Source organism: Dromiciops gliroides, chromosome 6, assembly GCF_019393635.1.
Source record: "Dromiciops gliroides isolate mDroGli1 chromosome 6, mDroGli1.pri, whole genome shotgun sequence".
Classification (NCBI taxonomy): Eukaryota; Metazoa; Chordata; class Mammalia; order Microbiotheria; family Microbiotheriidae; genus Dromiciops; species Dromiciops gliroides.
This window is the reverse complement of record NC_057866.1, coordinates 264,469,767-264,497,032: the sequence shown is the minus strand read 5'-3', so window position 1 is coordinate 264,497,032 and position 27,266 is coordinate 264,469,767. Positions and strand designations below refer to the sequence as shown.

At 39.3% G+C, this 27,266-nt stretch overlaps 1 protein-coding gene across 1 annotated transcript in view; it reads right to left on the bottom strand.

Moving 5' to 3' along the window:
* Positions 1-1,419: 1,419 nt before the first annotated feature.
* LOC122730475 (sulfotransferase family cytosolic 1B member 1-like) overlaps positions 1,420-27,266 on the bottom strand; it is a 43,624-nt gene continuing 17,777 nt past the window's right edge. Inside the window, exons 3-8 of the mRNA XM_043969613.1 lie at positions 24,577-24,705; positions 18,746-18,843; positions 16,147-16,273; positions 10,731-10,825; positions 6,868-7,048; positions 1,420-1,550 (exon numbers count right to left, since the gene is read on the bottom strand). Coding sequence (XP_043825548.1) covers positions 1,438-1,550; positions 6,868-7,048; positions 10,731-10,825; positions 16,147-16,273; positions 18,746-18,843; positions 24,577-24,705 — 743 coding nt within the window. The 3' untranslated portion in view covers positions 1,420-1,437. The remainder of the gene's footprint in view (positions 1,551-6,867; positions 7,049-10,730; positions 10,826-16,146; positions 16,274-18,745; positions 18,844-24,576; positions 24,706-27,266) is intronic.

The window sequence follows — 27,266 nt, the reverse complement described above, 5'->3', positions numbered from 1 at the left end:
AATAACCATTAAAATTTTAAAATTTAAACAAATTTTTGAATAAAACATTTTTTTTGGTAATAACCATGTATTAAGTGCTGGGTACTTGTAAAATCAAACACGAAAATGAAAATGGGTCTTTTCTTCAAGGAGTTTACATTTTCCTCCAGGGAATCACACAGATAAGAAAAAATGTACACATAAGAACAACACAAATAAGAAACAATGCATATGGATAAGAAAACACAATAGACATATTTGTTGCTTAGTCAATTAGTTGTATCCAACTCTTCATGACCCCATTTTGGAGTTTTCTTGGCAAAGATACTGGAATGGTTTGCTGTTCCCTTGTCCAGGTTATTTTATAGATGAGGAAACTGAGGCAAATGGAGTTCAATGAATATCTGAGGCTGGATTTGAAGTCAGGTTTTCCTCACTCATTATCCAGCACTCTATCCTCTATACCACGTAGCTTGCAGATTCTTCCCCTCTCCCTCCCTCCCCTTCCCCTCCCCTTCCCCCTCCCCCTTTCCCTCTCCCTTTCTCTCCCTTTCTCTCTCTCTCTCTCTCTCTCTCTCTCTCTCTCTCTCTCTCTCTCTCTCTCTCTCTCTCTGGAAAGGCATTATGTAGAAAGTGGTACTTGAACTAAGCCTTGTTAGTAGCCTTCTAGGAAATGCAAGTGGGGAGGAAGTTTTTCAGGCACCAAGAAACCTGAAATGAGATAAAGATTTCATAATAACAAATGGAAAAAGAGATGGGATTGATAAAAAGTGCCTTCTGCCATACAGAAGAGTTTGCCTCCAGATAGAATAAATAAGAACATGACAAAGAGTCAAAGGAATCTGGTTCTCATGGCAATTTGAACCTGCCAGGTCTAGAAATCCTTGGGCTTGCTCTACTGCCATCCAACCTCGGACAAGCTGACTCTGGGAACAAGGTAGAAAAGAGGACTGTGATCAGGCAGTGACTAATTCCTTGCACATTTTTTATGGAAGGTCAGGGTCAGCTTTTACGATTTCTGCCTTTTGTAAGTTTTCATTTAATTATTTTAAACCCTGGCATATTTCTTTGTAGTGATGAGACATGTGTCCCTTTATTAAAAGAAGGAAGAAAATGGAAGAAGAGACAGAAGAAAGGATACAGAAGAAAAGGAAAAATAAGGAAGAAAAGAAAGAGAAGGAACGAATAAAAGAAAAGGAAGAAGAGGAAGAAGAATAAAGAGAAAAGTAGTGGAGAGTTGTGTGCTGTGTCAGAGTGATTAGGGCAAGGGAAAAGTGAAAGTTTACATTCCCTTTTGACCAGGAACTTGATAAGGTAAACCTATTATATGGAAAGGGTGTTGGCAGCAAGAAACCAGTAGATGGCATGTAGGACCCACCAAGTGGGGACAGGGACATGTTTAGCCACGAGTGCCTTCAATTAACAACACAGAAACACAGGTTTGAGAGTCAGGTCGCCCTAGACCTCTGTACAGAACTTTAGTGTGGTTTTGGCCATTTCCTTCTCATATATTGCATCAAATATTTCATTTTGGGCCACGGTGAAGTAATTCTTCCAGTCACCAACAATCCCTGAAAAACAAAAAAGAAAGGGAATGACACTTTCAACCCATTTCTGTCTTGACAATTGTTTGTGAGTTCTTAGAAAAGGAATAGGTCATGAACCAATATAGGGCTTAAATGGTGCTTTAATATGTCACCTCATTTAATTCTCACAACAACCCTGTGAGGTAGGTGCTATTGTTATTTTCATTTTATAAATGGGGAAACTGAGGCAGACACAGTGCTTTGTCCAGGGACACACAATTAGGAAGTATCTGATTTGAACATAGGTGTTTCTGACTCCAGGTCTAGTGCTCTCCCCACTGGACCACCTGGCTGCCTCTAAGAATTTTATCTCAAAAAGGTCAAGATGAGTCTCTGGTTAGTTGGAGGCTCTGGTTTGAGTCATTAGCTTCTTACCAAGCATGAGAAAATGCTTTGAGAACAGGGTGTAGGAAGAAATGATAAAAGGAGCAGCAAGAGAGTGAGCCTACGGGCAGCTAGGTGGCACAGAGGATAAAGCACCTGCCCTGGATTCAGGAGGACCTGAGTTCAAATCCAGCCTCAGACACTTGACACTTACTAGCTGTGTGACCCTGGGCAAGTCACTTAACCATTGTCCTGCAAAAACAAACAAACAAACAAAAAAAGAGAGAGTGAGCCCAGGAGAGGCACAAGAAGCAGGGAGCAGAAGACCCACAAGGCTTCCCATTGGTCAATTTCTTTGCAGGGACCGTGAAAGAGAGGTTCTGCTTTGCTGATTAGCTGGAGAAGAACAGTTACTGGAGACTTATCAGCAGTCTTCTAGTGACACCTACAGGCTGAGAAAGGGGAAGTCAATGTTGCCTTCTATTGTCCTTTTCCATTGGATAGTATTTTCATGAGATCCTATATAGGACTTTTGATAAGTTTTTTCATGAGATCCTACGTATGAGTTACAAATAATAATAATAATAATAAACATTTTTATTTAAAGTTTTGAGTTTGAAATTCTATTCCTCCTTCCCCCCTCCTCTTTTCTCCTCCCTGAGGCAGTGAAGCAATCAGATATAGGTTATACACGTATAATTATGTAAAACATGACCATAATAATTTTGTATAAGAAGACTTAAAAGAAAAAAAAGAAAGAAAATGAAAAATAGCATGTTTCAGTCTGTGTTCAATCAATACTAGTTTTTTCTTTGGAGGTGGATAGTACACTTCATCATTAGTCCTCTGGGATTGTCTTGGATCATTGTATTGCTGAGAAAAGCTAAGTCATTCACAGTTCTTAGTCAAACAATATTGCTGTCACTGTGTACAATGTTCTCCTGGTTCTGCTCACTTCACTATACATCAGTTCATACAAATCTTTCCAGGTCTTTCTGAAATCATCCTACTTGTCATTTCTTATAGCAACAATAATATTCCATCAAAATTCCAAAGGACTCATGATGGAAAATTCTCTCCACATCCAGAAAAAAAGAACTGGAATCTGGATGCAGATTGAACCATACCATTTCTACTTTTTTTTTTTTGGTTGAGGTTTTCCCCTTTTGTTCTGATTCTTCTTTCACAACATGACTAATGCAAAAAAAATAATATTCCATCAAAATTATATACCACAGTTTGTTTAACCATTTCCCAGTTGATGAGCATTCCTTTGATTTACAATTGTTAGCCACCACAAAAAGAGCTGCTATAAATATTTTTGTATTTTCTCTTGGCATGTCTTTGGGATATAAACCTAGAAGTGGTTATTGCTGGATCAAAGGGTATACACAGTTTGATAACCCTTTGGGCATAGTTCCAAATTGCTCTCCACAACCACATATGACTTTTGATAAGTTTTTTTAAAAAAGGAGATCCTACATATAGCTTTTGAGAAGTTTTTTTTTTAATTGTTGTTGTTGTTTTCTCCATAAGATCCTTTGTATGGCTTTTGATGGAGTTTTTTCATGAAATCCTTGTGGACAAGATGGAAGAGATGTAAGGTACAATTAGGTGGGTTCAGATGGTTTGACTGCCTCGATCCAAAGAATCGTCATTATTAAGCTGATATCAAACTGGAGAAGGCTAGCTAGTTGAGTCGTTTCTATATAGTACCTTCTTCTGTTTGAAATTTTTATGAATTCTTTGGATCAAGGCATATATGGCTTTCTCATCCAACTCATATGACACAAAGCTGAGAAAAAGAGCTATTTTCTCAGGTGGCAGCATTTAGATCCATGAAAATCCAGAATGGGGGACTGAAAAGGGACGGAATTTCATAGGGCTAAAGGTAATGTTCTACACAAATGTTCAAGAAGTTATTTGTCCATGGATGAGATCATGAAAGCAATTCATGTGAAAAAGAAGAACAAAACCCCAAACTGGAGGCACTTTATTAGCTGTAGGTTCATTGTGAGTCAACACTGCGATGAGGTATCACCCTAGCCTCCCGAAACAACAGTATTAGGTCGAATCAACAGAAACATAGTCCTGGGCACCCTCCTTCAGAAAGGACATCCACAGACTGGGGTGTGTCTCAGGGAGAGTGACCAGGATGGTGATGATATTTGAAATCTGTGGTATATGAAAGGTTGGTTGAAAGAAATAAGAATGGTTAGCCTGGAAAAGAGAAGACTTGAGTGTCTTGTGGTTGGGGGACATCCTAGAAAACTTTAAATATTTAAAGGGTTGTCTGCTTAGCTCCTGATTCAACATTAGGATCCATGGGTAGAAATTACATAGAGGGGTGTTCGATCCCTCTGTTCAAGCCAGAACTGAACTGGCTTTTGAGAGCCCATTGTTAAATTTTCAATATGATTTTTTGGTGTGTTGTTCAGTCATTTCAGTCGTGTCTGACTCTTCCTGACCCCACTTGGGGTTTTCTTGGCAGAGATACTGGAGTGGCTTGTCATTTCCTTCTCCGGGCTCATTTTACAGATGAAGAAACTGAGGCAAACAGGGTAAAGTGACTTGCCCAAAGTCACATTTCTACTAAATGTCTGAGGCCAGATTTGAACTCACGAAGATGAATTGGGTACTCTATTCACTGTGTCACGTAGTGCCCATTTGAGAATTTACAGCCCAGGAATGACAATCACCACAAATCAGGACTTGATTTATTGTTTTGTTGATTGCCTACTTAATAAATTATTAATAACATCAATTACAGGTAAATGTTTGGGGGCAGCTAGGTGGCACAGTAGATAAAGCACCTGCCCTGGATTCAGGAGGGCCTGAGTTCAAATCTGACCTCAGACTGCTAGCTGTGTGACCCTGGACAAGTCACTTAGCCCCAGTTGCCCACCAAAAGAAACAAACACACAGACCAAAAAAAAACCAAAAACAAAAACAAAAAGCAAATGTTTCCCTGCCTACATTTCTTTCTTTTTTTTCTCCCTCTACATTTTTTTATACTCCTCACCCCTACTCAGGCTTGCTTATTAAGCATTTATGAGCACAACCCTGATATTACAGGGAAGCAGATTTCGGCTTAACAAAAGAAAAACAAAACAAAACAACTTCCCAGCCATTAGAACTCTACCAATGTGGAATCAGTTTCCCTCACCCAAGGGATGAGTGGGATTCCCATTCTGGGGATGTTGTCAAGACTGAGGTTCCCTCCAGTTATCTATTTCTATGATTCCATGATTCCCCTATCATGTCAGAAAAACTACCAACCTGGAAAGGCTTAGTGTAAATGAAATTTGGTAAATAAAAACAGATTGGAAATGCACTAAGGGAGTTGTTCTTTTAAAAAACCCCAATAATCAGCCTTTGATTGATTTGTCTTATCATGTAGATGATGATCTAGATTTATGTGATTTAAAGCAAGATGTTTTAGTGAAGGAGAGCTCTAGCTCAGAATGTATGAAAAGTCTCAATCTGCTATTTTACCCCCCCCACCCCCACATTAATCTAGCTACCATTCCGAATACACCAGGGATTCCCCAACCTTGAATACATATAGCCAGAAGGATATGAAAAGCTTATTCTTTCTTTTTTATATGCTTAAACTCTAGACTAGATTTCCTTTCAGATTAAGTTGAGGGTATGATAAGGTTTACCAAAAGCCAAAATGGAATAGGGACTGAAAAACTATGGAAATCCTGACTTGGAAAAAAGAAGAATTATGTCTGGGAGGGTAGAAAATAAAGTGCTTGACTTGGAATCAGGAAGAGAAATTCAAATCCTCCCTCACACTTGTGTTGTGTGAAACTGGGTAAGATATTCAATCTCTCTCTCTGCCTCAGTTTCCTCATCTGTAAAATGGGGATAATAGTACCTACCTCCTAGGGTTGTTGTGTGGATCAAATGAGATATTTGTAAAGCTAACCACCATCTGCCTCAGTTTCCTTATCTGTAAAATGGGAATAAGGCCACTTACCTCCTAGGACTGTTGTATGCATCAAAGAAGATAATATTTCTTTTTTTGTTTTGTTTTGTTTTGCAGGGCAGTGGGGGTTAAGTGACTTGCCCAGGGTCACACAGCTAGTAAGTGTTAAGTGTCTGAGACCGGATTTGAACTCAGGTCCTCCTGAATCCAGGGCTGGTGCTCTATCCACTGCAGCGCCACCTAGCTGCTCTGGAGATAATATTTCTAAAGCATTTAGCACAGTGCCTGGCAGGTGACATGCAGGCACTACATAAATGCTAGCGATGATGATGATACTTACTATTATTATTGTGAGAAACAGTAATAGTTTGATACACGGTGAAATCTTTTCAGAATAGCTTGATACATGAGGAGATCTCAAAGAAAGCATGCCCCGTATAGGGAACAGCAGGGCAATGTTATCTAGTGAATTACCCGACTAAAGAAAGAGAAAAGTAAGGTTTTTCAGGGCTAGATATAGAAACCATTTTGAGCTGTCTCTTGCTGGTCTCTTTCCTAAAGTAAGTAAAAGGTTAACCCTAGTCTCTACTGTGCTTGCTTAATAGATTTATTAATATTAATTTCTCCTCCCCTGTCTAAAATCTCTACCCCATTTTCCATCATGGGTCGCATGAAGGTGTATGTGTATGGGAGGGTTAACATATCAAGGAGGATTTAGCTAGAACTCTTCTGGGAAGATTGTGAACCTAACCTGTACCTAGCAACCTGTGGTGGCTCAGGGAGGGACTCATTGCAGCAGCGTGTAGGATAAATATACAAGGTGCTTGCTTTCAGCATTTGCACTCACTCTTCTACTGCTTTTTTTCTGTGGGTGCCCATTCTCAAAAGAATGCAGTAAAGGCTTTTGTCATACCAAAGCTGCCTCAGAAAGAACTTATTTTGAGAAGGTGGTCTGCACCTGTTTCTCACAATTATCATTCCTTCCCACCACACCAAACAATGAGAGCACAGAAATGGTTATTAAAATCTTAGGAAAATAGTTACCCTTCCGCATGTGAGAGGAGATACTGTGATCCATCATTTTACTTGATATATTTGTGAAGTTTAACAAGGGATTGCTTTTCATCATTTCAAATGAGGTATGATGGACGATCTTCTCCAAGACTGCTTGATCTACTTTTTTCCCCAGGAACTGCACCACCTTCTCGATTTCTTTCTTAGGGTTCTGCCAATGGAGAGAGAGATATTTTATTTTTTTTGCCTTAAAAAAAAATTTTTTTTTTGGTGGGGCAATGAGGGTTAAGTGACTTTCCCAGGGTCACATAGCTAGTAAGTGTCAAGTGTCTGAGTCTAGATTTGAACTCAGGTCCTCCTGACTCCAGGGCCGGTGCTCTATCCACTTAGCTGCCCCCAAGAGAGATATTTTAAAAGAGTTAGAGTGCCAAGTACGTCAGTGAATTTGTTTTTCTGGAATATGTCAAGGAGAGATGATGGAAGAGAGGATTTGGGTCAAGGAATACATCTGATCCCTAGGTGTCCTCCTTCCCCACTCCCTCAAAGAGTGGTGGTAACTGGAGCTCATGGGACACTGCTTACTGACCCTACCTTGCCAGTAGTCAGGTATGGAGAAAAGACACAGGTCTGTCCTCTGGCTGCATTACAAAAAGGCTGCTGTTCATTTATATGGTTTACCTTTAATTGGGTCTCCTCCCCCTTCCATTTAATTATAATTGGAATAATAATAGCTAGCATTTATATAATACCTTAAGGTTTGCAAAGAGTTTTACAGATATTTGATCCTCAACCCTGAGGAAATAGGTGCTATTATTATCCACATTTTATGAATATGCAAACCAAGGCAGAGGCTTAATGACTTGCCCGGGGTCACACAGCTAGAAAGTGTAGCTATCTGAGACTGGATTTGAATTTAGGTCTTCCTTACCCTATTCACTCTTCTACCTAGCTTCTTGAGAGTAGGGATTGCTTCATTCTTTGTATCTGCATCCCCAGTACCCAATATGGTAGCTGTTTCATAGTAGACACATTGAAAAACTTATTTGGATGATTATAATGTATGTTCTATGTCTAATTATTATTATTTTTAAAAAAAGTTAAGCGCTAGCTAAATGCACATCTGGGGTGATAAATGTTGGCCAGAAGTAGAGATTTGGGAAGAAGTTTTGATTCCGTAGAGGCAAAAGGCCTATGGATAATTCCTTGCTCATGAGACATGGGGGTGGGTATGGAAGAGGGGAATAGTGGAATCTGAATTCATTGGATCTCCCACAATCACGAGAGGACTGGCAAATGCAAATTTCCAGTAAAGCTTTGAGGTAAACAAAAACCTAGGCAGAAGCAGCTTCCACTGGATTGGTGTTGAGGAATCAGTGAAGGGTGCACCTGATAACCTCCTCTTTGTCCTTGACTCCCACTGTCCTATTTATTTCTATTACAGTTCTGAGCTCCCTTCCACTTACAATTAAAAGGGGGGGTTGCTCCCCTACAAATTATTGTGGGTTGTTACTGCTCCCCTTTTACATGCCCCTTACAATGAAAAGTTCAATGTTTTCATATTATGTTCTCCAGGGTACTCTTTCTTCTTTTCCTTCTCTCTATTCTCTACTCAAAAACAGCCAGAAAGACACTGGTGTTGAACCATGACAAGGGAAAAAATAGTCCCCAATTTTTAGAGTTCTATTAAATATGGAATAAGATTGGATTTGGGAGAGAGAACTTGGTCCTTTTGTACTTCCTTCATATTGATTCCCCTATTAATGTTTACTTGTTTTTTTTTTTTTTTTGCGGGGCAATGGGGGTTAAGTGACTTGCCCAGGGTCACACAGCTAGTAAGTGTCAAGTGTCCGAGGCCGGATTTGAACTCAGGTACTCCTGAATCCAGGGCCAGTGCTTTATCCACTGTGCTATCTAGCCACCCCCTAATGTTTACTTTTTTAAACATTATGAACTCGAGAAACATCAATAAACAAAAGCATTTCCCTATAAAAAGAATAGAGAATAGATGAAATCATGAGTCTCCATGATGCACATCATGGAACTCATGATTGAAGAGCTTGGTTTTTTTTATCTTATTTCACATTTAACACTGTCCTACTTCTCTATGTCTCCTTCTGAACTTTCTTCTGCTCTCCTCTGTATATTTTAATGACTTGCATTTTCCCTTTTATTCCTTTATATTAGAAATATATGATCTCCACACACTGGACTGAGTCATGGGTATAACTGTGGGTAGTTTTTTAAAGGACATGAGGCTAGTATAAAAAGACTTGGTTGTTTTTTTTTTTTTTTTTTTGCAGGGCAATGAGGGTTAAGTGACTTGCCCAGGGTCACACAGCTAGTAAGTGTGAAGTATCTGAGGCCAGATTTGAACTCAGGTCCTCCTGAATCCAGGGCCCATGCTTTATCTACTGCGCCACCTAGCTGCCCAAAAGACTTGTATTTTAATGATTTTACATTAATTCTATTTTTTATTGTAAATTTTCTTTTTCTTATGAATGTAGTCTTCAAAAACATAAATATTTTAATATAGAAAAAGGCATTGATATTACTATCAATACTTTTCTACTGCCTCCTTCTCCCTGCCCAAATCCTTGTGACAAATTATTGTTGTTGAATTGTTTTAGTTGTGTCTGACTCTTTGTGAACCCATTTTGGGGTTTTCTTGGCAAAGGTGCTGGAATGGTTTGCCAATTTCTTCTCCAGTTCATTTTAAAGATGAAGAAACTGAGGCAAACGGGGTTGAGTGACTTGCCCAGTATCACACAGCAAGTATGTGTCTGAGGCCAGATTTGAATTCAGAAAGATCCATCTTCCTCATTGCTACCCAGTACTCTATGTACTGTGGTGCTGCCTAGCTGTCAAATCCACATACTGGCTCAGAAAATATAAGTCTTATGCTGCCCCTGTAGTCTAGAACTTCTCTGCCAGGATATGTTTATTAATTGTATATTTCTCCGCATAGTAACCTCTTATTCGTTTTCTCCTTCCTCTTTCTGTACAAAGAAGGAAGTAGAGAAAGAGAAGGAATATGATCAATCCTAGTTATTTATAATTGAAATGGTCTGTTCGTAGTCCTCTGCCCTTCCTCTCCTCACCAAGCCCAAATCTAAGTAAATAATTGAATTCACTGTTAGGGCAAGTGCTTCGAATTTGTTTCTCCCTGAGGATGGAGGCTGGGTAGACATTCTAGGAAGCAGAGAGGAACCTTTGAGACTGTACTTAGGGGTCTGATTTTCTGGGAGCTTGATCTTTTTACATTTCTTTTATTTTTTTTTCTTTTTTAGTGAGGCAATTGGGGTTAAGTGACTTGCTCAGGGTCACACAGCTAGTAAGTGTGTAAAGTGTCTGAGGCCGGATTTGAACTCAGGTCCTCCTGAATCCAGGGCCGGCGCTCTATCCACTGCGCCACCTAACTGCCCTCTTTTTACATTTCTTAAAGACCAAGGGAAAGGACTTCAGAAAATATGATTTTGGTCAGAATGTGAGGAAGAAAATTGAATACATTAATTTTTTGCCCCACTTGAGTCCTGATTTTTCTCTTTACATTCTGCCCATCAAGTATGTAAAAAAGGAAAAAAATTAGACTTTGCTCCACCTTGTATAGAAGCTGCTCATTGACTGTAGATGAGTGATTCATTCTTGTTTATACATCCCTGGCAGTCATAACCACCCCACCCTCTGAGATGAAACAGGGTACAAAGGACTCTCTATTGACCATCTTCTATATATTAACTCTGAGGGAACATAATTAAGAGTTGAAACTAGATAGATGAGCACCTCTGTCAGTGAATGAGTGAAGAGTATAAGCCCAAACATCTATTGATATGAATCTTCTTACCCCATGGTAGTGAGGAAGAATCAACCACAGTGTAATGCATAATATGCTTTACCTTTTTCATATCTTCATAGAACAGATAGAGCATAGGGTAATCTTCCTTTTTATTCCACCAGCTCTTTACATGGGCAAACCAGGAGCCATAGGATACTAAAAACAGAAAAAGGGAAAGGTAATTTCTGTAAGAATCTATCCAATTAACCATATTTCTATCTGATTAGATTTTTGGTGTCATTACAACTGGTTAAAGATTTGATCTAATTTGGTTACCAGGGCAACTGAAAACATAAGACTGAAGACTTTTTAGCTTAGTATTTGTGTTTGGATGTGCATTGTGGGGGGATTCTCTTTTTGTTTTGTTTTGTTTTGTTTTTTGCAGGGCAATGGGGGTTAAGTGACTTGCCCATGGTCACACAGCTAGTAAGTGTCAAGTGTCTGAGGCCGGATTTGAACTTAGGTACTTCTGACTCCAGGGCTGGTGCTTTATCCACTGAGCCACCTAGCCACCTCCGTGGGGGTTTTCTCTTGACAGAGAGGAATAGGACCTCTTGGGAGAAGCTTTCCCATAAGTGGAGGCTTGATGACTGTGGGTCAAAGATATGGTGCCAAACTGAAAGCAAAGAAATTTATTGGCACACAAAGGAAGACTGCTCTTGATGATAACAATTTTAGTTTCTTAGGTTTTTTTTTTCGGGTCTGCTTAGAGTACATTGCCAGTCAGAAGCATTTTGTGGCATTTAGGATAGATAACATAAAACATTTCACAGGAGGAGGGGGGATAGATAAAGGGGGCATCATTCAAAAAAGGGAGTATTTGAAATGTAACTAGTATGCTTTGTTATTAGAATAAGGAAACATTTTCCGTCCAAGGGCAGGAGGCAAAGGAAAATGACCAAATACTTTTACAATTAAACAAAACTTGATGGTTGAGATTACCATTTAGACAAGATTACAGGTATCTTTTATCTAAGGACCACAACTATTTATTACCACAGTGAATGAGGCTATATGTTTTTTCATATATTTACATAGTTTGTTATATCTTATTTCTTCTTCAATAAAGGATGGGGGCTTTCCACTATTAGGTCACCAAGAGGTTGGGGGATTAGTCCATCAAAATGTCACAAAATAATTATGATTTGTATTTTTTTCACCATGACATTATTAATGGTAAGAAAAAATGGGAAGAATATTAGAAAAATTTCAGGGTGAAAGTATACATATATTTAAGAAATAGAGAATTAGCTACAAAGATACATTCACAGAATGCCAGATAGAGATCTTAAACAAACTAATTTTAGAAAAGGAAATTGAACCAAAGGGTGGAAAATCACAGCAATCTGGGTCCAGTGATTTTACCAAGGAATTTTATCAAACCTTTAAAAATAATTATTACCTAATTATTACGCTAATCATTCTCAAAAATTGATCAAGAGAACCATGTACCAAATCCTTTTTTTTTTTTTTTTTTTTTTTTTTTTTTTAGTGAGGCAATTGGGGTTAAGTGACTTGCCCAGGGTCACACAGCTAGTAAGTATTAAGTGTCTGAGGCCGGATTTTGAACTCGGGTACTCCTGACTCCAGGGCTGGTGCTCTATCTACTGCGCCACCTAGCCGCCCCGTACCAAATCCTTTTAACAGACAAATGTAGTACTAAAAAAAATGGGCCCTTCTTCCCTCCACCATTCCATCTTATCAACTCCCCATCCATCAAAGCTTGACTAAGGATAGGCAGTATAAGGCTTTTTGGAGGAGGAAGCCTTCTCCTCTTCCAAGGATATGATCAGAGGCAGAATGATACTGTTATAAGTACAGTGACTGTAGAGTCACAAGACCCCCATGGGTTCAGATTCCATCTCTGCTACTTATTATCTCTTTGACACAATCATACTAAAAATAAGGACATTCAAAGTCTCATGATTCTATAAATAGAAGCAGAAAAAGCCTTTAATGGTGTGTAATACTCATGCTAAAAACCATACACAGGGGCAGCTAGATGGCGCAGTGGATAGAGTACCGGCCCTGGAGTCAGGAGTACCTGAGTTCAAATCCGGCCTCAGACACTTAACACTTACTAGCTGTGTGACCCTGGGCAAGTCACTTAACCCCAATTTCCTCACTAAAAAAAACAAAAACAAAACCAAAACCAAAACAAAAAAAAAAAAACCATACACAGATCAAGAAGAACCTTTTAATATGATTTAAAAAATCTATTTAAAATCAAAAGCAAATGTTGCTTGTAATGGGGAAGCATTAGAAATTTTTCCATAAATAAAGGAGTAAAGCAAGACTATTTCCTTTCCTCTCTGTTTTTTGTCATAATTTTAGAAATGTTAACTATAGAAATAAGAAAATAAAAATAAATTAAAAGCATAAAGATAGGCGAAAGGAGATAAAACAATTCTATTTGCTGACAATGTGATTTGCTTAGAAAACCCTAGAGAATAAGCAAATAAGCAAAGAAACTGATTGAGATAGTTAATAGTGTCAGTAGGATACCTAAAATCTAAAAGGAAATAATAGAAAAGAAAGACTCATTCGAAGTAATTACACAATTCATTAAATATCTGGGATCAATCTACCAAGGTGCACCTAAGACCTATATTTTTATAGTTACAAAATGTTTTTCAGTGAAATAAAGAATAACATATATAATTAGAAGGATATTGGATGCTCATGGATAGGCCTTACCAATTTAGTAAAATGATACTACCTAAAGTAATTTACAAATTCAGTAATATATCAATCAAACTATTAAGTGAATATTTTATTGTTGCTGTTGTTTGTCCATTCTCAAAGAGGAGGACAACAGGGTGATGTCATGACTTGCAGCAAATTGGATTTAAATAAGGAAGGGCTGTGCAAGGTCACCAACCTCACTCTTTCCTCCAGAGCCTCTGGACCCAGTGGAATGATATATATAAGGATGACTGGAGATGGCCCTAGATTATTATTATTATTATTATTATTATCATCATTATTACTATTACTATTATTATTATTTTAACACAATTGGGGTTAAGTGACTTGCCCAGAGTCATACAGCTAGTAAGTGTCTAAAGTGATATTTGAACTCAGGTCCTCCCAACTTCAGGGCCAGTGCTCTATCCACTGTGCCACTTAGCTGCCCAGAAGTGAATACTTTATAGAGTTGGTAAAAACAAACAAACAAACAAACAAACCATAAAATTTGTTTGGAAGAATGGAAGGCTTTTTCCCCCCAATAAACATTTTTATTTAAAATTTCGAGTTCTAAATTCTATCCTTCCCCTTCTCTCTCCCCTCCCCACTCCCTGAGGTAGTAAGCAATCATATGTAGGTTATACATGTGCAATTATGCAAAACATTTCCATATTAGTCATTTTGTATAAGGAGACTCAAGTAAAAGAAAAGAAAGAAAGAAAGTGAAAAATAGCATACTTCAGTCTGTGTTCTATCAACATCAGTTCTTTCTCTAGAGGTGGGTAGTATGCTTCATCATTAGTCCCTTAGGATTGTCTTGGATCATTGTATTGCTGAGAATAGCTAAGTCATTCACAGTTCTTCATCAAACAATATTGCTGACACTGTGCACATTTTCTCATGGTTCTGTTCACTTCACTGTACATCAGTTTATGTAAGTTTTTCCAGGTTTTAAAAAAAATCCTCCTGCTTGTCATTTCTTATAGCACAATAATATTCCATTACAACCATATACCACAGCTCAGTTAGTCATTCCCCAATTGATGGGTATCTCTTTGATTTCCAATTCTTAGCCACAACAACAAAAAAAGCTGCTATAAATATTTTTGTACAAACCGATCCTTTTTTCTTTTTTGGGATGTCTTTGGGATATAAAACTAGCAGTGGGATTGCTGGATCAAAGAGCATGCATAGTTTTATAGCTCTTTGGGAGGAATGGAAAATCTTGAATCTCAAGGGAAATGACCAAAAAGTAGTGATATAGTGTGGGTGGTATTTCTAAATTCAAACTAGATTATAAAGTAGTAGTCATCAAAAGTGTTTTATGCTAATTAAAAATAAGGAAGAATGAAAATAAAACAATTGAACTAAATAACCTCGTATTTTATAAACCTGAGATCATAAATTACAGAGGGAAGGATTTTCTATTTGTCAAGAATTGTTGTGAAAACTGAAAAGCACTTCATCATAAATTAAGTTCATACCAACATTTTATACCACATACCACAAGAAGGTAAAAATACATATATCACTTGAATATGAAAGTGTGTGCCACAAAAAATTAGAAGAACATCAGATCTAGAATCTTGTACAGATATGACTAGGGAGACAATTCTTACCAAGATATGGTCAGACTTGCTAAACCAAGCAAATATTAGAGGCAATCACAAAAAGTAAAATAGATAATTTTAGTTACATGAAATTTAAAAAGTTTTAACATGAAAAAAGTAATACACCTAGGAAAAGAAGGGAAGCAGTTGATCGGGAAAATTTTTTTTCTTTGCATCAAATATTTCTGATAAGGGTTTGATATCTAAGATACATAGGGATATACAATAATATACAAGAACAAAACCTAATCCCAGTGAATAAGTGGTCAAAGGATGTGAGCAACAGTACTTAAATGAAGAATAGTAAATTATTAACAACCACATGAAAAATTTTTTTAACTCACTAATAATAAGAGAAGCAATTTTGAGGTTTTACCTTCTCACACACAGAAAATTGACAAAGATGGAAGTACTGTTGCTCACATCCTTTGATTTTATTTGTTTGGGTTATGGGGGGTCATGGAAAGACAGATACACTAATAAGCTATTGGTGGAGCTACGAATTGGTCTAACCATTCAGGGAAGTCATTTGGAATTATGCCAAGAAAGTGACTAAAACATCCATATTCTTTGACCTGGATATTCCACTGCTAGGCATGTGTACCTAGGAGGGCAATATAAAAAAGAAAAGCTCCTTATATACCAAAACATTTATAGCATAACTTTTTTTTGGTGGCTGCAAATACTTAGAAGCAAAGTAGATTGGGAATAATTATATGAATTGTGGCATGTGAATATAATGGAACATTACTGTAGTGTATTTGATGGATGTGAAAGATACAAAGAAGCCTAAGAAGACATATGAACTGATACAAAGTGATAAACAAAATCAGTACTACAGTATACATAATGACAGCAATAGTGTAAATGCAAAGAACAATAGTAAAACAATCAAAGCTGATGCCTGAACTTGGTCCCAAAGAAGACATTTGAGAATGTCCTTCTCTTCTTTGCCAAGGTGTGGGACTATGAATATAGAATGCTACATATAATGTGTTTGGCCAGTATGTGGGGTAATTTCTCTGCCTCTGCCCCTCTCTGGACTAGTGAGGGAGGAGGGAAATTTTGGGAAATGAAATTAAAAATGGAAAGTACCAGAAAAACAAAAAACAAAACAAAACCCCCACCAAACAGAAACATTCAAGAATGAATATATTTTTTGGGATAATTCCAACATACCTTTCCCAGTCATGTACTTCTCCAGGTATTCTGCCCATGAGTTTGGGTAAGGTTCTAATTTATTCATCAAGTCAAAATGGTAATATGAAACTGCAACATCTTTGGCATTTCTTGCCATGTAAATTATCTGTAAGAGGATGGAAAGGAGATTTAGTGGGAATCCCAGGAAGAGACTTGGAATCATGAAAGTAATTGAGCTTCAAAAAAGCTAATAATTCATTAACATACTTAATTTTTAAAATTGGTAGCTCATACCTATAGGTTGGCTTTGGGATTGCCTTTCCAGGTTGGTAGTGGTGGTTAAAATGTCATTATCTATATTTCCCCTGCTTTGATAGGTAGGCTTCTACCTTATCTTGCCTCCATACAACACTGCTCTTCACTATGCTGCTGTTTCCTCTCTTCCTACTTTGTCCTTTAAATTTTCTTTTACTATTTCTTGTAATTTTATTGATGTTTTCTGTTTCTTTTTTGTTTCTTTTTATTTTATTTTGATGTTTTCTGTTTCTTACATTACCATTTTGTCCCATGTATCCATCCCTTCACTTCACCCTCCTTGAGAGCCATCTGATATGACGAATAGTGTAATTTCTTTTAGAGGAAAAAAATCATCATAATTGATGGATACATTGGAAAAGTCCAAAAGCATGTGCAATTATATCTCAATCCCTTAGCACAGGGTCCAGTAAACAAGTGCTAAATAAATGTGTTATCCATCTATCTATTAGAGATAGACAGAGTGATGGACCTTTAGAGTCAGGAAGATCTGAATTCGAATCCAACCTGAGACACCTACTAGCTATGTGTTCCTGGGGAAGTTATTTAGCCTTTGTTTGCCTCAGTTTTCTCATCTGTAAAATGGGGGTGATGATATCACCTACCTCTCAGAGTTGTCATGAGGATCAAATCAGCCATTTGTAAAGAGCTTAGCACAAGGCCTGTTGTATAGTAGGCTCTCAATAAATGTTTATCCCTCCATTCCACCTATTTCTCCTTCCTACTTCTCTTCTCCCAAATACACAGGAGATGTGAACCTGGGAAAGTCATAGTTGCCCTATAGGGTCCTGTCTATGCTTGTTTCAGTATCAGATATCCAGGGAACTCCTCAGAAGTAGACAATTCATTCGAGAGTTGCTTTGGTTACTCTAGGTCCTAGCTTCTTCTTCTTTTTTTTTTTTTTGTCGGGGCAATTGGGGTTAAGTGACTTGCCCAGGATCACACAGCTAGTAAGTGTTAAGTGTCTGAGGCCAGATTTGAACTCAGGTCCTCCTGAATCCAGGCCCAGTGCTCTATCCACTGCACCACCTAGCTGCCCCTAGGTCCTAGCTTCTTAAATTCTGGGTCATGACCCCACATGAGGTAGCATAACTGAATGGAGGGGTCCCAAAAAAATTTGGCAACAGTAAAAGTTTATATCTATTTTATATACCTATGTACCTGGGGTTGTGTAAAAATTTCTTGGGCAAAAAGGGGTTGTGAGTGGGTAGTTTAAGAAGTCTTGCTTTAGGCCAAAATGGTGATGGTTTCCCCCCAAAGTTCTAAACCACATTTTATGGCCAAGATCATACAGTTCCTCATGACTTGCTAGCATTTTACTCTCTGCACACCCTACAATCCTAATCACCAGTGTAGCAAGGTCTCCTTGTCTGACTGGCATGTCATTCACTCATATGATTTAAAGCAGCATCAAGCTCAGTAATAATGTCTACTCCTTCCCACCCACTTCTCCAATCAATCAACAAGTCAACTGTGATCCAATCACTGAAGCTTCACATACAAAAGCCAATTTCTTCTCCTTATGGAGCTTACATTTTATTAAATCATCCTGAATGTTCCATACTTCCTCAAGTTCTCTTGCATCGACTCATCCCTATTCTGATTCCCATCCCTCTTCCAGGAGAATATAAGCTCTTTGAGGACAGGAATTGTTTTGGTTTTGTCTTACATCTCTAGAACCTTACATATAGTTAGCACTTAGTGAATGCTATTTAATTGACTTGGATTAAATACCAGTTTTATAGTTTAAGCCTCCCATTCACTTTCCAGAATAGGACACAATACATTGAGAAAATGGGGAGTCCCTGGAGTGGTGCTTTATTGTAAAACGAATGTACTTTTGCTTTAAGTCCTTAAATTAAATCCTTATCTTATGGAGTTGAGACAGTAACTTTTTGTGGTGGCCAGTAATATGGATGACAACTTTGGATTGACAGAAGACAGTAATTATCTGTGCCCCTATATCTAGCTCTACCAATTAACAATCAAGCACTTAGTGAGCTTTATGCTTCAGAGAAGCTAGGTGGTGCTACAGTGGATAGAGTACCAGGTCTAGAGTCAGGAAGACTCAAATTCCTGAGTTCAAATTTGATCTCAGACACTTGCTACCTGTGAGACCCTGGGCAAGTCACTTAACCCCATTTGCCTCAGTTTTCTCATCTGTAAAATGAGCTGGAGAAGCAAATGGCCAACCACTCTAGCATCTTTGCCAAGAAAACCCCTAATGGGATCACAAAGAGTTGGACACTACTGAAAAATGATTGAACAACAACAATAATGATGACGATATACCTAAATGGTTTAGAGAGCTGCATCAAATTACCTTGCAGTTGTTTTTCCAGAAATCCTTGGGAAGCAGATCAGTTGGCAGATGGGTCTTGATAAGGCGGGGTGATGGCATCTTCTCTAATGCCTCTGTGCCTAGGAAAAGTCCATTTGGTACACGGAGACATTAGACTTTGCCAGGAACATTTTCATAGCACCAATTTCATAGCCAATTGTCTCAATATTTTTCTGAGTAGCTGCTGTTCAACTCTGAAACAGTTTGCAAATTTCCTACTTGGGTTTTTCTAGTATAACCTTTGACAAACATAGTGGAGGTTGAGGGGTATTCTGAGCAAATTAGAGGCCAATTTACTCTTTAACACACAAAATTTGCTCCTACACAGTATTTTTATCAGCTAGGTGGTACAGTGTATAGAGGGCTGGGCTCCTCTTCATGAGTTCAAATCCAGCCTTAGACACTTACCAGCTGGGTGACCCTGGGTAAGGCACTAAACCCTTTTTTCCTCAATTTCCTCATCTGTCAAATGAGCTAGAGAAGGAAATGGCAGACCACTCCAGTATCTTTGCCAAGAAAGTCCCAAATGGAATCACAAAAAGTCAGAAATTTCTCAGCAATAACAAGTATTTTCATTGGCCAGCTCTGTACCAGTTTTATTCATTTAGGACTTGGAGGTAGAAGAAACCTTATAAATCATTTAAGCCAACCCTTTCTTGGCTTGTCTTCATAATCTGTTAACCAGAATACCAGGATAGAGACTCAAAGACTCAGTGTGAGGGTGGCCTAAGGAATTACAGTCAATGTTTGGCTTCACCAGGATTCTCATTTTGGAGTCTATGTAGGAGAAGGTAAAGGAAAAATTGAACCAAAAAGGAATTATGAAGAAGACTTAGAGGGTTTTGGAATTGGGAAGGAAATTGAAGTTGGGGAAGGAAAATTGGGGAAGTTGAAGGAGAAGAAGGATCTGAGATAAAGGATAATGAGTATAACTGAAGGAAGATGAAGGACCCAAGGAAGAAGATTGGGGCTTAAAGTGAAGAAGGAAGCAGAGGATTATAGGAGTTAAAGGAAATTGGTAGGGAAAAGTCATTAAGATAAGGTAGGAGGAGAGAAACTGGTATGCCTAGGTAAGAGGTTAGCAAAACAAGAGAAAGGGTGTGGTTGTCAAAGTAAGAAGGTGAGAAGGAAAGTATTACCCAACAGTTGCAGAACAAGCAGGTTGACTGACCTCTTTGCCTCCATTGTATGTCTTTGAAGTCAAATCTACCTCTGTCATTGAAACCTATTGCTTCTGGTTCTACCCATTTTGGCCAAACAGCACATCCAATCCCCCTTTGGATGCCTGAAGACAGCTACAATCCTGTCTTTGCCACTCATGAGATGGGTGACCATGGGCAAGTGACTTCAATTGCTCTGAGCTTCATTTTTTTACAACTATAAAATAAGGCAAGGAGTCGGGTTCAAATCCCAAATCTATTACTCAGTGGTTCTTTTTGGTATCACCCCCACCCTGTTCCCTGTGCCACTTAACCAGGGTACTGAAGGTCTTTAAGAAGCTGAATGACTACTTTTTGGGAATGTTATAGAGGGGATTCTTCTCTCTCTCTTTTTTTCTTTCTTTTTTTTTTCTGGGGCAATGAGGGTTAAGTGACTTGCCCAGGGTCACACAACTAGTAAATGTCAAGTGTCTGAGGTCAGATTTGAACTCAGGTCCTCCTGAATCCAGGGCCAATGCTTTATCTACTGCACCACCTAGCTTCTCCTCATAGAGGGGATTCTTATACATGTTCAGTTTGGATTAGATGTCACTGAGCTTCTGTTGGAACTTTTACACCATGACAGAGGACTTTCACATAGAAAGACAATGGGGACTCTTAAAGAGGAATAGGTCAAAGGAAAGAAGCCACTGAGGCACAGAGTTAGGAAGATCTAGGTTCACATCTTGCTTCTGAAACAGAGTGACTCGATATCCCAGTGTCCCAAGCAGCTTTCTAAGAATGTAAAAGTAGGCAGGCATCTGCACTGGTGAGGAGAGTTTCCTCACTTGGGATTCCCTATGCCAAGGAAAGCATAGGTCTGTTGCAATAGACAAAGAAATATAAAACAAATAATTTAAACTAGCAGCAAGAAATCCAGGCTTGGAAGTGAGGCTGAAGGGGATAATTTGCTGGGATATTTAATGCCCAAAGTAGGGGCTTATATAACAGGTCTTCAAGACAAATTTAGAACCCTGCTCTTACCACATATGTTCATTTAAAAAGTAAATGTCAGATCAGTTCACATAAAAGTGATCAATTTGAAAAAAATTGTAAAATAAATTTGGATATTTCTCCCATTCCAATTTTTTTGGTGATGAATAGATTTCTGGCAGAAAACTAGCGATATGCCCATTACATAAATAATGCAACAGAAAGTTTCCTTTTATATGTATAGAACTCTGGATATTTCAGAATGAGAAGATTTCAAATTTGTGGGCTGTGACTATGTAAGCATCTGGAGATGGAATGTTGTTTGCCAAAAACAATGAGCATGGCTTTCTTTTATTACACTTGAAAATGTCCCCAGTACTCTAAAAATGACAATCCTGTGCAATAAACTTGAGTCAAGTCTGTTCAATAATAATTCCTGTGTTATAACGAGAGTAGGCCTGAAACATAAACATTGTTTTGAGGCAACCTCTTGCCCTTTGCTCAAAGGAAAACTGGAATAGGGCTGCTGGAAGCAGTCTAGCAAGCCAATTCCCAGATACAGAATTCTGTCAAGCCATTTGGCAGAAAGGAAGGAAGAAAGGAAAAAGAAAGAAGGAAAGAAAGAAAAAAGAAAGAAGTGCCATGGGAGGATTATGGGCTCCGGTTACCCCAGCAGTTCTCTGGGGAGTTCAAGGAGCTTTTTCCTTGAAACCTCAGGGGTTTTCCCTTGAAATCAAGTAGGCCTCTCCTTGAACTCAGTCAAGGACACACATACACCCAAAAGAGATAAGTGGCACCAGATTGAACTGAGCATGCTCCAGGACCACCACCCTACATTCCAGTCCTCCGGAGCACCTGGATGAGCTAGTCGGGGAGGAAAGCATTTTGTTCATGCAAAACCTTCCTCCCGGCCAGTTTCTCTTGTACCCCAATAAACCTGTTCTTTTATTCCTAATTAGGTCTTGTGTGAGAGTGTAATTCTTTACAGAGGGATCCTAAGGATCCACGTGCTTTCTCCTCCCGGTTTTTCCCCCATTATCAGAAGGAAAGAAAGAGACTGGATTGAGCCTTGGGCATTTCAATGTAATTTTGTGATAACTTGATTGCAGATTGCTAGGGGGCACAGTGGATAGAGTATTGGACTTGGAGTCAGGGAGACCTGAGTTCAAATCCTGCCTTAGACACTAACTGGCTATATCACCCTAGGCAAGTCACTTAACCTCTGTTTGCCTCAGTTTACTCATCTGTATTCATCCAGAGCAGATGTTGTGAATTAAACCTTTGTCACACATATTTCTTACATATGTGCCTCACTACTAGTGTGGTACAAGTTTAAGCTTATTTCCTTCTATGGACGGCATGTACATTTGTCAGAAGGAGTGGACCAGGCTTTTAGGAGAATGCTTTCTACTGTCTTTACCATGTTATCTGAGCAAATACATTTGGCAAAAACTAATTGAGACTATTGGATGACTGTCAGTGGGGACTACTGCTTTGGGCACTCAAGGTCTACAGCACAAGCCTTCTCTGAGTGCTGGAGCAGAAGTTGTAGAATGCTGATATTTCTCCTCCTCCTCCTCCTCCTCCCCCTCTCCCTTACCACATGTGGTCCCTCTCTCCACCTGGGGCACCATATTCTTACATGTGGGTCCTTTGTTCATAGGAATAGAATTTTTAGTTGCTTATATTTTGTAAGATATTTTGGGGGTTGGGGCACAGCTCACAAATTTATTTATTTGTCTAGCAATCTATTATTATTATTATTTTAAAGCTGGGATAAGTTACTTTTTGTCTGCCGTTTTCATTTAATTATGATTTCTTGTAACATATTTCTGAAAAAAAAAAAAAACAACTCCGGCTTTTAAAAAGTCCATTGTGTTTCAAATGGAGCTACTTAACTACACCTTCAACCCCAAAGACTGACTTTCGCCAAATAATAATCTCCAGACCAAGCCTCGGTGGCTCACTGTTTAGGTACTGATGGCTTAGAATGAGTGTAAATAGTAGTTGTTTTTTGTTCTAGCCAGAACCTTTGAGATTCATCCCCTCCCAGATTGATATTTTTGTGATGGTGAATTAGGCCATCTTTTGTCTTAATTCTTATTTTGCCCTTAGTCATTGAATGGGTTTGCCTTAGACAAACTGAGACCTAAGAAAGACCTTAATTTAGAAAGGCCAAGGTCACCCACTGCATCCTGGGCCATTACCAGTTGTCTCAACTTTTGTCTTACTACTGCACTCCTTTGGCTCTGGAAGGGAAAGCAAAGCTGATGACTGTGCAGCTCTGCCTCACTTAAATCTGATTTACATTCGCTTCAAGACATTGCCCTCATGATGTCACTGGTCTTCTTTGAGAACAAAGTATAGGCAACAACCTTATCTATAAATATAGGGATAATAATAGCACTTTCCTCATGGAGTTGTGAAGATCAAGTAAAATAAGGTGCTATGTAAGTGCTAGTTTCATTTTCAGGGAGATGCTAGGACTTTATATACCCCCAGGAAGTGCAGTGGATAGAGTGCCTTACTTGGAGTGAGGAATGCCTGAATTCAAATCTAGTAGTTGTGAGACCCTGAGCAAGTCACTTAGTCCTTGTCTCAGTTTCCTCATCTATAAAATGGGTATCATAATATCACCTATCTCCCTTGGTTGTTGTGAGGATCAAATAAGATAATTGTAAAATGCTTAGTACAGTACCTGGCATGTAGTAATGATGGAGGAAGCAAAAAGGGGTTAACAGAGAAACTGAGGCTTGAGTCCTTATTAATAATACCTAAAAGAGTTAACAGAGAAACTAAGGTTTTTGTTCTTATCAACAGTATTGTAACCAAGAGGGTTCAAGTCCCTCTTCAACCAGTACCATCAGCAGCGACACTAACTAGGGACCATTAACCATTAATAGCCATTAATATTCCTGGATGACAGGACACCTAGAAACCATATCTAAGTAAAGAGAGATCAAAACCACAGAGACACTCTGGCTCTGACAAGTTTAAGAATGTCTTGAACAACATGAGCAGGCCTTGGATTCAGGAGGACCTGAGTTCAAATCCAGCCTCAGACACTTGACGCTTACTAGCTGTGTGACCCTGGGCAAGTCACTTAACCCTCATTGCCCTGCCCCCCCCCCAAAAAAAGAACATGAGCAGAAAGGGCCAAATATGTCCTTAGGCTCACCTTATGACATGTAAACTCCAAAAACACACCTCCAAGGAAAAAGGTACCCACCTCAGGGGTTGGCTTAGGACTCTAGGAACTCCAAAGTAGGATAAACCCTCCCCTGTACCTCCTTAATGTGGAGATTAAGATAATGAGGAGATAACCAATTCTTTCTCACTATAAATATAACCATTTCCATCTCCCAAACTGAGATACCTCCCTGGTGCTCTCCCTGTGGTCATCGGTCTTTCAATAAAACTTGGGAAACTGAGTCACTGAGTCTTGTAATTCTTTGGGATGCCTCACGATCAATTTAATCAATTCCCCCCCCCCACTTCAGTAAGAGCGATATAAATGTTAGCCACTATCATTATCATCATCATCATCACTGTGGTCATCATCATCCATTTCGGGGTTGAAGGAGAATCGCAAATATTCTTGTGTCTATATTAATTCATAATGGCACACAGTGGAAGGACAGAGCAATAAAAACAATCAAACAAACAAAATGAAGAAGATACCTGTAATCCTCAGTCCTGGGACAAACAATTCCAACATTGGAACTTTTTCGGTAATGGCATTTCGACTACATTTTTCAATGTCACCGTCATTTTGAATCATATCCACAATCTCACAAATCCAGGTGGTACCTGAAGCAGAAAGCCAAGGAGGACAGCTATCAAATGAACCCACTTAAGCTATTTGGCAAACTAATGATACTCCCAATATCTTAATTATTCCATTTGAACTTTTGCTGTACTGAGTTCTTTTTGTTGTACTGAGTACAACAACTTTCATCATGTCAATTTGGTGTTTCATTCATTCCCAGGTTCACTGTACAGTCCTGTCATGAGGTGCAGAGCACCCCAGAAGTTCTCTGGGGCACAACAAGGAATCTTCTCCTTGAGAAACTAAACCAGAGGACAGCTACACCTTAAGAGATAAGCGGAACCAAATTGGACTGAGCTAGCTTAGAATTCCTAACCTTCATTCTGGTCTCCCTTTACCCTGGGGAGATAAATTTGGGTGTGGCTGCGGCCTTTGTGTCCTGAAGAGAGGTCTGTAGCCACCCCTCACCCAATTCCTTCAGTCACTACCAGTGGGGGATGGTCCTCTTCACTAAAGGAACTTTCCACAGGCAGATGGTCCACCCCCGTTAGCCCCCTATAAAAGTACCTGCCGGGCTCCTGCTTGAGGAGATCGGTACCTCTGAGCCATGTGCTTTGTGCCTATCTCCCCATGAGAAGTCCAAGGATTTCTTTCATGGCCCCTCCCTGCCCCTTCCCTTCCCTTGCCCCTAAATAAACTACCATCTTATTCTAACTACTTTTGTGTGCAAGAGGGTGTAATTCTTTAAAGAGGAATTCCTAAGAATCCCACCGCCTACCCCTAATCTAAACCCATACCCCATTTCCCCCCATAACAGTCCCATTTAGTTCTTTGCCCCACAATCAACCAAATTACAAAGCAGTTACACTGTTTGGATCCGGGTAGCCGGAGACAAAACCAAAACTCTGCCTCTGCCCTCAACGACATGACACTGTGTTGAGGAGACAAAATGTACTCGTGTAAGTCAACACTTAAGGGAAATGGGTGGGGGCATTGGCAGGTCAAGAAAGATGTCATGTGGGAAGTATTACCTGAGTTGGAGAAAGTGTATTCCAGGTGTGGAAGAGACATGCCTGTGCAAATGTGCAGAGTTGGAATGTCGGATGTTTGTTGACCATCTCCTTCCAACTTCAGCCATTTAACATCCCCATTTATAGGTGTAGGTTAGAGGGACTGGGACCAACTCAGCTCCAGGCCAGGATATAAAAGAATGGATAGGTCTCCAGCTCATGTGTGTCAGCTTTGAAGTACTTTTGCTGTTCTGTTCTGGCCTGGTTCTACCTATTAAGAGTAACTGGGCCTAGTACATGGTGAAAAATTTTGCCACAAATTCTTATGATAGGTCCCTGTCTTGTCCTCGTCTCCTCATCCTTAAATTCTATCATTATCCTGCCCTGTAACTCAGTTTCTACCTTGCTTTTGCCAGTCCTTACATGGGCTCAAGACCCAGTGTAAAGGTCATCTGGCACTGAGCAGGAAACAGTGGTTTAGAAAGGAGAGTGGTCCATATCAGGGGACCCTGGAAGCATGTACTGGAAACTCATGTCCAAAATGCACTATGCTCTACCTGTCAACTAGGATGTCCCTGGACTGCCCTACCTCCCTAAAGCTTTCCTGTCTACCCCAGATCCCTTTCTACTGCCTGCTATTAAAATAATAACAATGAATAATGTCAATTAATAATGTTATTAAGCACTTATGGAGGTGCCAGGCATTGTGCTAAGAGCCAAGGATACAAAGAAAGGTAAAAACAGATCCTGCCCACTAGGAGCTTATATTCTGATGGGGAAGACAATATGTAAATAACACGTAAATAACTAGATCCATCCAAGACATTTTCCAGTGTAAATGGAAGGGATCATCAATGGGAAGGCACTAATGGCTGCAAGGATAGGGGGAGTCCTCCTGGAGGAAGTCAGGGAAGCTAAGAGGTCGAGGAGAGGGGAAGCCAAAGGCTCAGAGGAGGAGGATGAATGGTGTGTTTAAGGAAGAGCAGGAAGCCCAGTGTTAGCTGGACCACAGAGTAGGTGGAAGGAGGCAAAATATAAGAAGACTAGAAGGTAGGAGAGGGGTCAGGTTATAAAGGGTTTTTCGATGCCAAACAGAATAGTTTATATTTACTCCTGGAAGTTGTAGGGAGCCACTGAAGATCCTTGAAGTGATATAGGGTGCCAGGCCTGGAATCAGGAAGACCTGAGTTCAAATCCAGCTTCAGATGCTTGCTAGCTAGGTGACCCTGAGCAAGTCACTTAATCCTGTTTGCCTCAGTTTCTCATCTGGAAAATGAGCTGGAGAAGGAAATGGCAAACCACTCCAGTATCTCTGCCAAGAAAACCCCAAATGGGGTCACAGAGAGTTGGACTTGCCTGAAAAGACTAAACAACAACAAAAGAGGTCCTTGAGTAGGGAGGGTGACAGGGGCTAAACTTTAGGAAAATCACTTTGGCAGCTGAATATATATAATGGGTCCCAGTGAGGAGATGCATAAGGCAAGAAGGGTTCAGAGCCTAATGAAGATGGCAACTGTGTGAGTGGAAAGGGAGGAACGTGTATGAGAGATGCTGTAAAAATAGAAATGACAAGATTTGCCATGGATTGGCTA